Source organism: Seriola dumerili, unplaced genomic scaffold (genome assembly GCF_002260705.1).
Source record: "Seriola dumerili isolate Sdu_G_001 unplaced genomic scaffold, Sdu_1.0 BDQW01002177.1, whole genome shotgun sequence".
NCBI lineage: Eukaryota > Metazoa > Chordata > Actinopteri > Carangiformes > Carangidae > Seriola > Seriola dumerili.
This window is the reverse complement of record NW_019176432.1, coordinates 331,133-348,310: the sequence shown is the minus strand read 5'-3', so window position 1 is coordinate 348,310 and position 17,178 is coordinate 331,133. Positions and strand designations below refer to the sequence as shown.

The following is a 17,178-nucleotide window of genomic DNA, read 5'->3' as shown; positions in this document are numbered from 1 at the left end:
CTGGACGACACCACCCCCACCCCCCCACAGCTCTGCTCTTTGGCCTGATGGAGGAGCCCCGCTGCTGGGTTGTGACCCTGCTGGTTCTCCGGGGGGACGACCACCACCAGATCTCCTGGTCCTCCTGGTCCTCCTGGTCCCCCTCCTCCTCCTCCTCCAGGACCTCCAGGCCCAGCACACACCGGGGCCAGCGCCTGCCCGAAGAGAGCGATCTGCTGGGGCACGGGCAGCTGGGAGAGCCCTGCGGAGGCAGAGATGGAGATGGAGGAGGACGGGGTGAGAGCTGCTGCTGCTGCTGCCGCCGCCGCCGCCGCTGAAGACGAAGCTGCTGAGGAGGACGTAGAGGAGGAAGAGGAGGACGAGGAGGTGCAGTGTGCGGAGGCCAGGAGGTGGCTGTGCAGGCGGGACTGGCGCAGGCTGTCCACGGGGATGGAGAGGCGGTCAGGTGGAGGCGGCGGCGGGGCCAGAGGAGCCTTCAGCTGCGCCTGAGGGAAGAGCTGCTGCCAGTGCTGCAGGTAGGACGGGTCCACCTTGAGGAAGGCCGAGCCGCTCGGGTCGCCCGGCTTCAACATGGCTGCCCACCAGCTGCTGGGAGGAGACACGAGAGGACGAGGCGTCAATCATCAGCATCAACACACACGGAGACAGTGGTCAGAGCAGGACGGGGACGTGGAGGACACACACACACACACACACACACACACACACACACACACACACACACACACGTTGTTTTACTTTAGGTTTAAAACACACTCAGAAACGTTAATGTCACTTTAACTGAACTCAGGTCTGAGAAACTAAATCCATGTCAAAGTATTAAATTCACTCTCACACATTAAAACCCAGAATTCCTCTGTTTCACCTGATGTTCAGTGTTTCAGCCTCACCTGTTTATTTTAAACCTCATCCTCCACGTTTCATCCACATTTTCTATTTTAGACTTTCAGCGGATTATAATGAAAAAAAATTAAATAAATGGATTTGATAAATACTTATAATTTTTTTTAAACTGTAAATTGCTGTAACATTTAGTTTGAGGCGTGGAGTGAAGAGTAGAAAAAGGACACAGTGTTCCAGCCTGTTCACACATGAAGATCATTTAGAGACGAAATCCTCTTTTTACCTGTAAAATAACATGTTTTTTTCATCTTTATTGGATTTATAAATGAAGTTTTTATCTGAATCTGAATCATTTACGGTGATAATTAGAGACCAGAGACTCAGCAGCTCAGTGAACAGTAAATTTATGTTTCAGGTGTTTCACACTCAGTCTGATGTGTTTCAGGCTGCTGCAGATTTAAGAGAAAATACAGATTCCACTGCTGAGGAGAAACTTCAGCATCAACTCTGCGTCTATTTAAAGACAAACAGAGATTTTGTAGGTTGTTTCTTTTCTCATCTGGTAAAAACGAACAAATGAATCTCCAGTTTTCTCATAAAAAGCAGTAAAATAAAAGAGTGCAGGCAGCTCAGCGACTAATGAAGCCACGACACGCATCATGTTGCGTCTTTTCATGCTCATCATCTCACTGAGGCTGCAGGAGTCAGTTTATTCTCACATCTTAAAGTATTTTACATCTTCTTCTTTTTTTTCTCGCACACTTTATAATAATAAAGAGTAAAGTCTCTTTCTGGGAGTAAAAGCGTCTGTAAAACTTCATCTCTGGGTCATAAAACGTGAATAAACTCTGGAGCCAATAAAGCGCTCAGTATAAAGTGAGTCCAGCCGGGGTGACCCTGCGCCTCAGCCCCGCTCCGCTGCGCTGGCTCGGGCTCGGATGGTTGTTGTTAAACGCGGATTTTACGCGCAAAAAAAACAAAAAACAAAAAAAAAACCCCGCTCCAAATAAAAGCAAGAAAAGCGCGCGCACACTTTGGATCAGTTTACAATGTGAAGCAGCCGGTGAGTAAAAGTTTCACCAGAATAAATAAACAGATGAGTCCGGGTAAGTCCAAGTCAGACCAGCGGTCCGGCGTGTTGTCCGTGGCCGAGCAGAGGCAGCGGTGGGCGGGTAGAGACGCTCCGGAGTTTCCCCGAGATGTTGTTTATTTTTTGTTTTTAATGTGAAAGTTGTTGGAGCGCAGAAGAGGCTTACTGCTGTCAGTGTGTGTGCGGCTCCTGCGCGCTGATTTCCGGGCAGCGGTGGAAGGTTCGTCCCTCCTCCGGGCTGCGGTGAACCATCGAGGGGAGCCGGGACAGTTCGCTGCGTCCTGCGAGTCTCCGGAGCCAAAACTACCGGAGCGGCTGCTGCACGAGCCCCTCTCTCCCTCTCTCTCTCTCTCTCTCTCTCTCTCTCTCTCTCTCTGTGCTTCCATTCACTTGCCCTCTCCCCTCCCCTCTCTCTCTCTCTCTCTTATCTCCTATAGTCTCTCTCCCCCCTCTAATTATTTCTCCCTCAGTCCCTCCACTCTCACACTTTCTCCTCTTTCTCTCCCCTCCATCCACATCTTCAAACTCTCTCTCTCTCTTTTTTTCCTGTTTTCCCTCTCTCCACCCTCAGCGTTTCTGTTTCTCTTTCTCTCCGTCATCCCTCCCTTTTCTTTTTTACTGCCTCTTCTTTTTTCCTCCAGATTCCCTTCAGTTCAGTTCAGATGATCTTTATTGGCGCTAAGTACAAATGTTTTATATGAGCAGAGCGACAGGAAACGTGGAACTCTCTCCCTGCGTCTCAGACTCCGAGTGTAAATGAGCTCAACAATAAAATAGTTTCATCTTTGTTCATATTTTATTTAAACCGAAGAATCGAAGCGTCTCTCCACACAAACGAGAAAGTCACGACCTCTGACCTCTGACACTTTTCATATCAAATGTTCAGTTTTTCACATGAAGCTGCTGCCGACAATCAGAGACCTGAACTGATGAACCACAGGAAGTGTGTCACCTTCTAAAATGCCCCCCCCCCCTTAACATATTCACTGAGTTTTCTATTTATTTATTTTTGAATATTAAAAATTCTGTATTTGATATGTGATCAATACATCAATAAAACCTTACTGTTCCATCATCATCATTTATATTATTATTATTATTATTATTATTACAGCACCTCTATAAAAGGTTCTTCATGGAGCTTCAAAAGGTTCCTCAAGTAAGAGCGAGTTCCTCTAAGAACCTTTTCTTGAAGGTTCCTCAAAGCACCTTCAGAGGTTCCTCCACTGTTTCAAATCGAAGAACCTCCAAAAGTTCCTCAAGCACCTTTTTGTCTAAACAGTGTCGTGAACATTTTGGTTACTACGGTTACGGTTTATCCAACAAGAAGCTCGAACTCCTCACGCTCAGATCGGACCGCAATGTTTCAACCAGGTGACAACAGAGTCATAAATACTCCTAACGTCATGTCAGACCCCGACCAATCAGAGCTCGCCATCTTTTACGACCTTGGGGTGACGTACGGAGGTGATCGGCGTGGACTTCACTGTACCGCCCGACGCGACTAACAACACCATTCCTCATTTCCGTGTTTTGCAGCTGTAAACGAAGGAGTGATCCACCTGTTGGTTCTCGTCGCCAAACACAGAAGTCGTCAGACTCAACGCGGGAAGAAGAAAAGATTAAAACACACGACTCCAGATAAGACAAGAAACCTTCAGACCCTCGAAACTACGTTTATATTCAGCAAACCTGCAACAGCAAACGTGTTTTACAGGAAACATAATTGCGACCAGATCAAGTTTTCTATTCTACAGTATAAACTGTTTCCTGGTTCTGTTCAGACTCTCACAGGGAAACGTCCTGATCTGGTTAAATCCTGTTTATTTACGTCGAACCAAAACCACCATCTTTCACTAACCGAAGAGCTGCTGTTGACGGGACTCCAGATGTGAACCTGGTCTGTCGTATCACAGTCCTCCTCCACCACCAGCAGCGACTCTGTTTCCATTAATAAAAGCAGCCAGTGCTTTGTTCTTTAAAGAAAAGTCGGCTCGTAACGTAATCCATTTCTAGGAGACAGAGTCTGTCGCACTCGGCACTCATTTCCTTCCCGTGATCCCCACGTCCGTCAACGTCCGTCCACCCATCCTTGTGAAACAGATGGTGCTACAGGTTTGGGATATCGGGACTATACTTGCAAGGCTAAAGAGAATTATTGTAACTAGTTGAGTCAGAAAAACCACTAACATGTTCGCTTGTACGTGTACGTTATTTAATCAATTAGCTCTTGAAGCTAGCTACAGTTCATATGTCAGTTAGCTTGTTTATTAGCTGCCAGGACAATTAGTTCACACTACTGATGGAACAGACGGAGCAGTTTATTCTCTGACGGGTTTTTCTTCTTCTCCGATTCCATTTTAACGGACTGATTTATCATTGCGAACGGTGGCGTGAGCGGGTCTTCATACGGGCGCTACGACGACGTCATGCTACGTCCGCCCCTCACTGCAGAGAGAGGACGGGCGTTACCCTCACCGCTACAAGGGGCCGCTTGTTGGGGGACAAGTGATGCGAACAAACGGGTGTTGTTGGTCTGATGAGGACGGCGTCTGTAGGTCATTGTTGTTTTTAACAGTAAATTCTCACAGACGAGTTCTACTGCAGTTAAAACCCTGGTGTGGTCAGTCACCTGAATATCTGCTTTCTACAACAATACAAATCACTATTAGTATTATTATCATTATTATTTAATTTTATTATTATTATTATCAGTAGTAGTACATTTATTACCATTATTGTTACTGGTCGTCCCACTGTAAGCTCAGCAACTCCTGCTGTCTTCCTCTTTAATTCACTGTGTGTGTGTGTGTGTGTGTGTGTGTGTGTGTGTGTGTGTGTGTGTGTGTGTGTGTGTGTGTGTGTAGATAAGACACATTACAGCCGAGCTCATTGTATTTCTAGGTCTGACTTGTTATCCACGACCCCAAGCTTTCCCACCCCTCTGCTACACACACACACACACACACACACACACACACACACACACACACACACATAAAGCATACAATATGTGTGTGTACATCAGTCCATCAGTCATTGTAAGCTGCAGTGGATAAGAACATCAGCTAAATGCCTGAAAACATAAGTGTGTGTGTGTGTGTGTGTGTGTGTGTGTGTGTGTGTGTGTGTGTGTGTGTGTTGTTATGACTGGCGTCGCCCTGACAGGACCCATTTGTCATCCTCGGGACCTCTGGTGGATTGATAACGAACAAAAACACAAACATAAGCGTCTGAAAATGAACTCTTGTCGACTTAAAGCGACTTTTTCAGCGCCGAGGAATGTGGAGCAACAACAGGCCGTCTGATTGGCCGAAGTGCAGGTTCAGGGTTGACGGTAGCCGGTGGGGAAACACAGGGTTGGTAGTTTGAATCCCGGCTCCTGCAGAAAGTCATTTACACTTGAACAAGTCTTTAAAGACTTGGAAAACCTAGTCTTTGTCAGAAACTTGGTTTTTATGATTCACAGGAGAAACTCATGAGGTCTCAGCACTTTCACTCCTTCAGCTCCTTTTTTAGTAACTAAGGTCTTTTTCTGAGGAATTAGTTGTTATTCACTTCAGGATTAAACTGCAGGAGTCACATCTCTGGAATCACAATAACTTGTAGATTTAAAGCTGTTTCTGTGTTCAGCTCTACAGTGGGACAAAATAATGAAGACACCAGCCGAGAGGCGACAACTCATAAATCCACTGAAGCTGCAGAAGAAAAACTGAACCACAACTTTTAAACCTAAAAACCACAGGCCTTATTAAAACGACTTTATAGACTCTCATAGATTTCTATTAATCTCATGAAGAACAGGTCAGTTTGTAGGATAATATATGAACGTGTTGTACTTCCTGTTCGATTTCTTCTCCAACGTCTGTGAGAATAAACGTTAAAAATGTCTCTAATTTACTTTGATGTGGAGCTGATGAAGGATGAGAGCAAATGAAATGATTCACTTTTTCTTGCCAACACTGACGTAATAAACTTCCTGTTCAACATATTTCAGTCTGGACCAAAGTGATGGATGGACCAACAGAAAAAACATCGCCCCCGTCAGAGCCACGATGCTAACATGCTAACATGCTAACATCCCTAAACACTGCTGTTGAAATCGAGACACTTATTGAATTGGTATTAATGTGTGGGTCCCTGCAGACTTTCTTTAGAGTTTCACTTCTCTGTTAAAATCACAAGAACTAGAAATTATTCTCCTTTTCATAAGAAGATGCTGAGCTTCTCTCAGAGACAAAAACTTTATTTGATTTTATTTTATTATCAATTATTTTCTGAAATTCGTCTTGTGTTTTTTAAACGTTTATTTTGACCCACATTAGACAATGAAACATCATCTGTATTATAATCTTTTAAAGTATGTAGTAAATGAAATTAAAGGCATTTACAGACATTTCAAACAACGAGGAGAAAAGCTCTAAATTTCAATTTATATTAATAAATAATTGAAAAATTACCTAATTCCAGTTTTCTTATTATTCTTGTTTCACCTTCACTCCCCATCATTTATGTTGTTTTCACACTTTTGAGGTTGAAATCTGTGTTTTTATCGTAATAACTGACATTTGAGTCGTTTAATGCAGTTCTTTTCTCAAAAGTGATTAATTGAAGTTATTTATGCACGAGCCCACTTCGTTCTAAATGTACATAAACTATTATTTTTCCACCGTCATCATCATCATCATCATTAGTCTAAAGGTCCAGTTGGTTTCTGTACTGTGGCTGGGGATCTTCAGCTCGAGACAGAAGGAAAATAAAAAAGGAGAAAAGCCGAGCGGGAGGAGAATTAGGTGTTTTCATCCATTGATTAATGGCTTTCTAAAGCAAAGCACATCGGAGGAGCCGGACGATCAATAAATTAACTGCCCAAATTCATCATTTTCTACAACAAAAGCTAATTATTTAGACGGCTGCAGGAAAAGAAAAAACACGATATTAACAAGAGTTCATTTAGCAAAGCTGTGTATTCCTGCATGTGAGAACACTGCAGAGCTGCTGCTCACACTCAGGACCTTCATGTATTCAACAGCAACATGGAGGAAGTTAAACCGAGACCATCGTGAAAACACACTCACATTTAAACCCTGATGATTGTAAAAAGAGAAAAGACAAAAAGGTAAATGTCAGTGTCAGGTAAACTACAACCACTACAACATCTGAAGAAAACAGTTTAAATGATCAATAAACTGTATTTGGTATTATGGTTACGATACCTGCTAAACATCACTGTGTTAGCATTGTCACTGTGAACACGTTAGCATGTGCACTGCTGAGCTAATGTTAGCGGCCGATGTCAACGGAAAGACTTGTTGAACATGTTTCAACTTCCAACAAGACTGTCCCGTAAAAAAAAAAAACGAGCCCACTAGTCATCTGTGCGCCACAGTTTTGTTCTGTTGCTAGGCGACACCCGGTGGTCGTAGAAATGATGACAGGAGCAAAGGGACGTAAGTCAGGAGCAGGATGTGGTGGACGGATGAGCCGACAAAAAAAACTCACGATCTTTTCCTCAAACTAACCGAGGCATGACGAAAAAAAATCAAGAAAAAATGCATTCTCGTGGTTGCTAGGCGACAGGAGCCGCGCTTTGTGACGCAGCGGTAAGCAGACGGGGACAGCTGATGGCGCAAAGCAAAACTCATTTCAGTTTGGCCTTCGCGACCTACGACGACCTCGAAGAGCCACACCTTCGTAGACCACGCCCACTAGCTACAGTACAGTCTGTTTAATTTACAGGAAATTAAAGGAACGGTCCGTAGCTATGGCAACACAATTCAAAACGAGGACTGGACGCTGCTCTCAGTTTCACTCCCTCATTAAAAACCAGTGTTTTAACACACCTGTAGCAGCGCCGCGGCTCCAGGTGGTGTCACAGGATGTGGCTGCTCATTTCAGAGTTTGATCCATTCTCTACCGATAAACTAAATCAGCAAATTCTTTTTCCTCCAAAACCACATTCAAGTGGATTTTCCTGCTCTTGCTAATGTACGGCAAGTCAGAGCAGCCAAACCTTCTGTCAGTGCCGTTTGTAAACACAGCGACAAGTAGATCATTTCAATTATGAGCCGCTGCTAAACACACGGAGAAATCCTGATTTACAGGCCGTCTGCAGGTCAAACTCTGTCTTTATAATTATGTGTCTTTTATACACTTGTAATTTACATGGTCATAAACAGGCGACTGAAATTTAAGGAGGTTTAAAAGGTTCATTTCCACGCCGCGATAAATGAGGCCTTATTGGTTTAAATCCATGAGGGTTAGTTAGCACACAGCTGACGGTAATTCAATTAAAACGTTTGCATTTCCCCTGTTCACTCAGACACACACACACACACACACACACACACACACACACAAACACACAGCCCTCCTGTAACCTTGGTATATATAAATATACAGGTTTAAAGCGGTGTCACTTTCATTTACATAGGAGCATGTTGTTAAGGTCCCGCTTTGACATTCAATTAAAACGTTTACATTTCTGCTTAATTAATTCAGCGGATGGCGGGAAGAAAAGACGAATGGACGGGCCGCCTTGACAGGAGACCGATAACCGTGTGTGTGTGTACGTGTACGTGTGTGTGTGTGTGTGTGTGTGTCCCGGCCGTGGTGTTAAGGTCACAGCAGGCTGACTATTATAATTCATCTCTATAGACATGTATTCATCAGGGACTTATATTCTCTTTTTCAGCTTTATTTCCTGCAGCTGAAGCCGAGGTGTTGTTAATGCAGGAAAGTGTTTAAAGTGCTGTAACACCTGACTGTATATGGACTCCATTATTCCTCTGGTTATTTTTTAAAAACTAACTGCTGCAGCGGATTATTGATCACTACACGCTGGAAAATGCATTTGTTTGTCAATCATGATGAAAAAAATTAAATCCTCAGAGCGGCAGGATCGTTTTTTTTTTCCTGTTTCAATCATAAAACAGAATTTATGTTTTATTATTTTACATTTTACATCAATTACATTTAATCTGTACATTAAATTCCTTCTTATTTTAAGATCTGAAGTATATTCTGTGCTAATATATTTTTGATTTAATGGTTTGGAGGAGAACAGGATCTGGAGGTCATGTATTTTTTGGAGGTTTTACATTTGACAGTTCAGTTTTTAAGGCTGATAACAGCAGATTACTGGCAGCATGGAGAGCTCTTAGCATAGAGCTAATCATTTCGTGGAGAGGAATATAAATATAATCTGGCAGCACGATGAAGAAAACGGAGACGACGCTTTGAGAGATAATTAAGAGTTTAAATATAACAATCTGATGAATGTCTTATTTACGGGGGGTTTGTGGCACTTGGACTCTTCAACCAGAGAAATATGGACAGAAACAATATAATATTATGATTATAATTATCTAATTTCACATGATAGAAGATCATTCATGGAGTTTTCATGGTGTTGTTAGTGCAGCTGTGTTTGTGCCTCTGTCGTGGTCAGTCGGACCAGCGATGGTTCCTGCTGTCATAATTAAACTTGATGTTTTTTCTTTGTTTGTCTGAAAGTGTGTTTAAGAATAAATAAAATGGACGTTCAACACAGGGCCTTAAGTTTACATGTGATGAGTGAAATGTGTATTTGTCTGTATGAGAGGAGTGAGTGTTAAACGATGCGGTCTGGAGAGGTGACGGTTCCTCCAGCAGACAGAGGGCGCTGCGGTTGACGGTCACGCAGATGAAGCTGGATTTAAACTTCATGTTGAAGAAAACTATAAATTAGAAATTTTACACACATGATAAAATCAGTCGGTCCCTGCTGTTGTTTAACCTGCTGCTGCTGCAGGTGTACCTGTGTGAAACCCTCCAGGTGTGACGTCCTGCTTGTTACCACAAACGATCGAACGCACAGACGTCACTGTTTCTGTCAGGTCAGTGTGTGAAAGGTCGACACAGACAGGACAGGTGACCTTTGTTTGTCCAGGACCCCTCACGTTCATCACGTGTCCCCCTGCAGGGTCTCCAGCCACAAGTTGGGAACCAGTGATTGAAGTCATTTTCAGTGAGTCTTTGTTTAGTTTTAATTTAATAAATAGAATTAAAATGTGTATTTTAAGTGGAGGTTTTTTTTACTGAGATACATTTTAGTTTTTCAGTTTGTTGCTTTAGATTTTGAAAAACTACAAAGAGACGAAGGTCGATTCACATGTTCAATATTTACAGAAACTAAAATGTGTTTCTTCTCCTCCTCTCCTCTCCTCTTGTTTCCTTGTCTCCTCTCCTCTCCTCTTGTCTCCTCTCCTCAGTGGGCGGAGCTCTGATCCAGACTCAGCCCACAGGGGGGGAGTGGTCTGGTGATGCAGCCGGGTTCGGAGCGCTGTTTCCCGGTCAGCCTCCCAGCTGTGACTCGCTGTGATTTCTCCTTCTTCTCCCCCCTCTCCGTTACTCCCAGCCGGGGCCTGCCGCCGCTCTCTCCGGTCAAACATGGAGCTCCGGACGATCCTGCCCGCTCTGCTCTTCCTCTCTGCCGCCTCTCTGCACTCGGTGTCCGGCGCGGCCACACGGACAGGACCGAAAGTCACCGAGAAGGTGGGTGATGATATTTGCCGCATTTATTTGCATTAATCGAAACCGCTCTCCTCCCCTCTCCTCCCCTCTCCTCTCCTCGCGCTGTCGGCATCTTCTCGTGGCGAGCAGCTGTGCGCGCCGCCGGAGCCGGAATAATAACGGCTATACAGCGCGCGCGCACACACAAACACACACACACACAAACACACACACAGAAACAGAGAGACGACGTGTCCGGTACCAGCGGGGGTGAAGGGTGAGGGTTGGGGGGGTGAGGAAAGGGGGGGGCACTTGTCTCTCTGCATTTCTTTATCACAGATCTTTCCAGAATATATGACACAATCCAGACACACACACGCGCACACACACACACAGCTGTACACGTGTCCATTGGGACGCGGCTCAGTGCGCAGTGTTTGGCCTCGGGCTGTGGGATCTGGCCTTCTTGTAAATGTGCTGTGTGGGGGCCGTTAACCAGACACACACGGAGCCAGTGAACGCATCACTCTGCTCTGTCTCACTAAGTCATTCAATTACTCAGCCGGAGAGAGGAACAGCAGCACAACAACACCTGCTTTTACCCCCCCCCCCCCCCCCCCCCCCCCCCCCCCCCCCCCCCCAACACCACAAATCTAGTTTAAAGTCTATTTATTCCACTTCATATTATTATGAAAGGTGTTTTAAGTAAATAGTGCATGTTAAAGTTTGACTGATTCACTTTCAGTAAAGTCCGTGTGAGTTTTTGCAGTAAAGTAATTCAAGGTCCACTTACTGGCTTCTTCTGAAGCTTTCAGCCTCCCTCAGTCATGTCAGCAGGTGGAGCTGGTTCAGTGGTCAGCAGGTGACCTGAGCATCACAGGTGGTTGCATATGAAGCCCCTGGGATCCGTTTAAAACCTGGAAACAGCCAGAGTTCATGTTTTAGAGCATGACTGATTTATCGTATCAGTGCATATGTTCTGATATGTGCTGACATGAATACTTTTATTAAGAAGCAATAACGCAGTGGAAATGCTTGGGTCAAGTTTATATAGGAAGCGTTTTATGTATATTTGATCCTTTGTTTTCATTCAAGTTAAATATAGATATATAATATATTCACATATTTGTTCCTATGTTTTTTATTTATAGTTATTTATTTTTATAGTTATTTTATTTAATTCCCAGTGAAGTTTACCATTTCAGTCACTGATCGAACCGCCGACCTTCTGATGAGAGGATGACCTCCTGAGCCTCAGTATATCACAACATAATGTAACAGTCAGTACAGTATTCACAATCACATGGTGAAACTCAAACTCATGTTGAGCCACATTTGCTTTTTAGTGTTGTGAAATATTTCTGGGCTCGTGCTCCGACAGATTCTGGACATGAGAGCTGCGGACATCGTGTCTGCTTGTTAGACCTGGGGTCAGTGCTCAGTCACACACAGGGATGATGAAGTTCGTTATATTATATAATATTCTAAGTAAAAGGTAAATTAAGAGTAAAAAGTTAAAGTTGAATCACATTTTCTTTTGAGGAGGAGAAAGTTCCACAAAACAGGAAAAAACTGTTGTGAGTAAATAGTTATTCTGACTGACAGGCCTTCTGTGTGTGTGTGTGTGTGTGTGTGTGTGTGTGTGTGTATCCAGGTGTTTTTTGACATCACGGTGGCGGGTCATGAGGTGGGGCGGATCGTCATTGGGCTGTTTGGAGAGGTCGTTCCTCTTACTGTCAATAACTTTGTTGCCCTGGCAACCGGCGAGGTAAGATGTATATGAACACACACACACACACACACACACACACACACACACACACACACACACACACACACACACACACACACAGTTCATGTGATGTCTGTAGACGTTCATCTCCACATGATGCAGCTCTAACAAGTATTTCATATTTTTCCTTATTTATCTTCATATTGCATATTCCTTTTTGTGCAGCTTAATTATTCCATGATAAACTCCGTGAAGTTTATCCATCAGGAGAAAACGTTCCATCATCCACATGATCAAAATATTTGAAGTAACTCTCACGTCCTCCAAAAAAAAAAAGAAAGAAGTATTTTAAAATCAAACTTCATCATTCGACTGTGAACGCAACATCAAATCACAGCGTTGTCTCCGACTGTGTTCACAGAAAGGTTACGGCTACAAAGGCACCAAGTTCCACAGAGTGATCAAAGACTTCATGATCCAGGGGGGAGACTTCACCGCTGGGGACGGGACTGGAGGTAAGGACGGCGCCTGACGTGTCTCTGTTGACATCAAACTCACGGTGTGTGGGTCACTCACACACCAAGGAGACAGAGTGTTTCTGTGAGACATGTTCCAGGTTTCTTAGATTTTCCTGTTTATTTATCAGAACTTTTTTCCGTCCAGGTCACAGCATCTATGGAACGACTTTCGCAGATGAAAACTTCAAACTGAAGCATTTAGGAGCAGGATGGGTGAGTTCACACACACATGAATGTTTCTACTGTTGTATTTGTGAGGACCGTCACTGACATGCAATCACAAACCTGTAACACGCACCAATAAGGAAACATCAGTCAGAGTGTTTTGAACCGAGTTTTGATGAGATGAGAGGATCAGACAGAACGTAAATATAACTTGTCGGAGTTGTGTCATGTATGAACGTGTGTGTGTGTGTGTGTGTGTGTGTGTGTTTGTACCAGGTGAGTATGGCAAATGCGGGTCCGGACACCAACGGGTCGCAGTTCTTCATCCTGGCTGCCAAAGCTCCGTGGCTGGACGGGAAACACGTGGTCTTCGGCAAAGTCCTGGACGGGATGGTGGGTCGAGCCTCAGACGCTTTCCATAAAGCTGCAGCATGAGGCTGTTTGAAAAACAAACCAACATGTCAAAATGTGCCGTGACATGTTTTTATTTTAACATGTAAGATGGAGGATGTAAACTGATCCTGAATCAAACAAACACTCCGACGACATCCTCATGAGGCCTTCTGCCACAGAGGAGCCGGCTTCCTATATAAATTCAGTGGCTCCACCCACTCAGGAAGTAGCCCACAGACCAGGAAAAGGAAGGTTGGGAAGAAGTCCCGCCCCCTTTTAAAGAGGAAGTCTGTCATCAGTCTTTCTAAAAGAAAACACCTCATTTTACACTTATCTTCAGCTCCAGGTTTCAATACTGACTTTGGAAATATCAGCCGACAGCAAATCTTAACATAAAGTCTGCTTACTGGAGCTTTCAGCTGCATCTTGTGGCCTTCATCCAGTGCAGAGTTTGCTTCACTGTCAGGGAGATTGTTTAGTTGTTTTGTGATAAACTTAAGCTCCGCAAAGATTTTACTAAGAGCAAAGGATTTTTCTTATTATATCATATTGTTGTTACTGTTAGCAGTTTGTCGTTAGCATGCTGTCAAAGCCTTTTGGAGATGTAGTTGTTGAATCCTTGTAAAATGAAAAGTCGTAACAGGATGAAATGCTTTTCAGCAGCCTGGTGTAAGAGCTTTTATTTTCTACTTATTTTTTCATGCTCAGTTGATAAAGACAAGAATCAAATGCAGGATTTGACAATAACCTGAACTGATCTAAATAATACTCATCTCTAACCGCTTATTAAAACTTATCTCAGGGTAAAAGAGAATAAAACAAAGAGTGAATTTAAAACAAAATGTTAACAGCTGATATGCGTCTTGTACATTTGTGTTGAGTGTATCTAACCTGATTGTGTCTGTCTCCTCAGTCTGTGGTTCACACCATCGAGCTTCAGGACACCAACGACAGGAACTTGCCGTACACCGAGTGCGTGATCGTCAACAGCGGCAGGATCCCCGTCAAAGAGCCCTTCGTGGTGGAGGTGGAGGGCTGGTAAATGCCACTGTTACACGGCTAGCTGCAGAACAAATGCAGTGAGTCGGTACTATATACTGGTGATCAATCAGAAATCATTTGCAGTTTGCCAAATTCACATTTTCATTCATCATTACTTTTGCAAATTAACATGCTAATACTAACATGCTAGCAAGAAGGGATGGGTATTGACTGAAATGTTTTGATATCAGGACTGATATTATACTTTAGTTTCAGTATTGATACCAAAACAATACATGTATCCGCAAGTTTTGCTATTGCTACATAGCTAATGTTAGCATTAACAGCTGAGTTTACTTTGCTTTGCTATTATGATCAGAAATCACCATTTAAATCAGGAAATATTTGCACAAAGTGTAAACAAAACTAGAAACTGACTCAGTTCCAGTTTTCAGTATTTGAAAGTTTTTGGTTTCAGCTGGTACCAAAAACATATGGAGGTTCGATACCCATCTCTATTAGCAAGCTAACATGAACGTGAAGCATTGCATTCTGGGTGTTAACATGCTAACAATTTAACTGTGACATGCCGCAGAGACTAAATGTTACATGCTAAACATTAGCGTGTTAACATCCAGTTGTAGCAACATGCTAACTATAGCCTGCTAACGTTAGCATGTGGATTAAAGACAAACATGAATTCTGATTGATCTCTACTGTATACAGAGATAATATAAGTAACATTTTTAAGATTAAGTTATTAACAGAACATATCAGTGACACGGTAGCTGTCTAACAAATGTCTGTGAAGGGAGGGAAGATTTTTATCAACCATCTGACGACAGGGAAAAAATTGATCTGTGGTATTGACTGAACTTTTACTTTTAGTTTAGAACAGAAGACAGCTTCATATCAAAAAGTTAAGATGATCATAGATAGTAAAGGAATTATTTTTCCAATGTGCTCTTGTAAAGACTGTATACTCAGGTGAGAACCTCGTATCTCCAAAATGGCTGCTTTTCAGGATGGTAGCAAAATTAGCCTCAATTTTAAGATGAAAACATTTTATTTTTGGCAGTGAAGTCAAAAAGAAAAAAAAAATAGTATTTTTTTAGTTTAGTGCATTTAATTCAAAGTCAGTTTTTATTGCAACAGTTTTGTTAGCAGGTTTTCATTTATTTGAAACATAACATAAAAGGTCCCATAGAAAAGCATGTAACATTTCAAATACCAAAACTCGGAGATATGAGGTTTTCAACAGAGGGGAGTGGCGGCAGTTCTGTGTGTTCACTATTTATCAGGTTCACTGTGGTTCATGCTAGCGGTTTTACACGTTAGCATACTTGCATATTTAGCGGATGGTGCCGGTTAGCATCATCTCTAAAACTCTGTATTAAACTAAATAACGAACACACACTTTACACTGCCCTCATTTCATAACAGGAAATAGACCGAAGAGCATGTTCGATGAAAAAAGGTTGTTTTTTTTAACAAAGGTTTGGTGCTGTGAAATCAAACATGACAGATATCATGTAAACTTGCACTTACACAATAACTATGTAGCTCCTCATTAATCTCTTATTGCCAAATCATCTTGCACTTCCTATGCATCTAATCAATATTTAAAAAGCTTCATTTCAATACTTGTTTATGAACATATGCAAAAAAGACTTACAGCCTCTGTAGCAAGTGTCAAATGGCATTCTGGCACTTTATGATTTTTATCACTTTCACTTTATCACCCTTTTCATGGGTTTGAAGCATCTTTTCTTCCTGATGCATTATGCACCATATCATGTTTGCAAAAACTACAGCACAAATTGCACAGGATGAAAATGTTCAAAAGGTGTGGAAAGGAATATTAATACTGTGTCTGTTCTTTAAATAATGAATTTAAATGTTGTACCTTGTGTTAGAGGTGTATTGTTGCTGACTGTCACCGGGTCAGTGAACTCATTCTGACTGTTAATGTTTTATCTTTCCTCGTTGTTCGTTTTAATGTTGTTTGGGTTGTTTCTGCTAACGTTCATGGCAGCATTGTAATCTAATAAAGTCTGAGCTTCCTCACGCCACTGAAGTTAATGCAGCTCTTAAAACCTCTTTACCAAACATATCAACAGTTGTGTTTTCATTCTTTATAATAACAGCAGAAAAAAAGGTGCCAACAGGTGTATTTTCTACAATAAACAATATGCTGTTGCAAAACAAGCTGAGAGATTGTGCAGTTATTCTTGGTGTTTCTGTTTCTGGTTTCCCACTGTGCACCAGCTGTTTAATGCAGCGTTCAGGTGAACCTCGTAAAATACCACGTTATCATGTTGCGTTTAGCAGGTGTTCAGGTGATCATCAGTACTGGTAAATACATCAACTGGACCAATAAAAAAGCCACTGCATGAATGTAATGGAAACAATGGAAGCCAGACATATACTCAGAAATGTTACATAACTAAATATAACTTATATTTACCTTTAAAACTCCCAATCTCCATAGGAATACATTCATATTGGACGAGCCAATGTTTTGGTACAATGCGAACGTTTGGTACCAGTTCAGGAAATGGGGAGATGTTTATATCAAATGTTATGTTTCTGTCTATATCAGCACACACCTGCTCTGTAAATCATTTGCTCCTTTAAGAAACAAATCTGAAACCAAAAGGGAGAAATTAATGTTTTATTTTCGTTGGTTCCCTGATGGTTTGGGCTCCATCTACGTAGCTGGAGACCTAATTTGGTTTCAGCTGATAAACGAAGAGCCACACCTTCGTAGCCGCTGTAGATGGTCTGAAGGATACGCCTACTTGTACCTACGTTTAAAGGTGCTATTTGTAAGTTTTGCTACATATCCAGCGTTAGCAGCTACTTCCTCAGGGCAGAGTGGACGCTACAGTCACTAGCAGAGGCAAACCGGGCCGGTGCTAGCTGGTTAGCATGCTATCTTCAGAAGTGATGGAAATAAAACG

The 17,178-nt window shown here is 42.6% G+C and overlaps 2 protein-coding genes across 2 annotated transcripts in view; one reads left to right on the top strand and one right to left on the bottom strand.

The window, feature by feature from the left end:
• The window catches only part of prdm6 (PR/SET domain 6), an 88,331-nt gene extending 87,759 nt beyond the window's left edge, over positions 1 to 572 (bottom strand). The window contains exon 1 of the mRNA XM_022769078.1: positions 119 to 572. Coding sequence (XP_022624799.1) covers positions 119 to 572 — 454 coding nt within the window. The remainder of the gene's footprint in view (positions 1 to 118) is intronic.
• A 9,677-nt stretch (positions 573 to 10,249) lies between these two features.
• Positions 10,250 to 16,423, top strand: ppic (peptidylprolyl isomerase C). Its single transcript, XM_022769076.1, has 6 exons — positions 10,250 to 10,468; positions 12,081 to 12,194; positions 12,580 to 12,673; positions 12,822 to 12,889; positions 13,118 to 13,234; positions 14,148 to 16,423. The coding sequence occupies exons 1-6, from the start codon at positions 10,364 to 10,366 to the stop codon at positions 14,274 to 14,276; spliced, it is 627 nt and encodes a 208-aa protein (XP_022624797.1). The 5' UTR covers positions 10,250 to 10,363; the 3' UTR covers positions 14,277 to 16,423.
• Positions 16,424 to 17,178: the final 755 nt, after the last annotated feature.

Bases quoted from the DNA above. Each gene is read 5' to 3' on its own strand.
- ppic (XM_022769076.1), top strand. From the start codon at position 10,364: ATGGAGCTCCGGACGATCCTGCCCGCTCTGCTCTTCCTCTCTGCCGCC. The intron at 10,469-12,080 runs GTGGGTGATGAT...GTGTGTATCCAG, and splicing joins GACCGAAAGTCACCGAGAAG to GTGTTTTTTGACATCACGGT. The intron at 12,674-12,821 runs GTAAGGACGGCG...TTTTCCGTCCAG, and splicing joins CGCTGGGGACGGGACTGGAG to GTCACAGCATCTATGGAACG.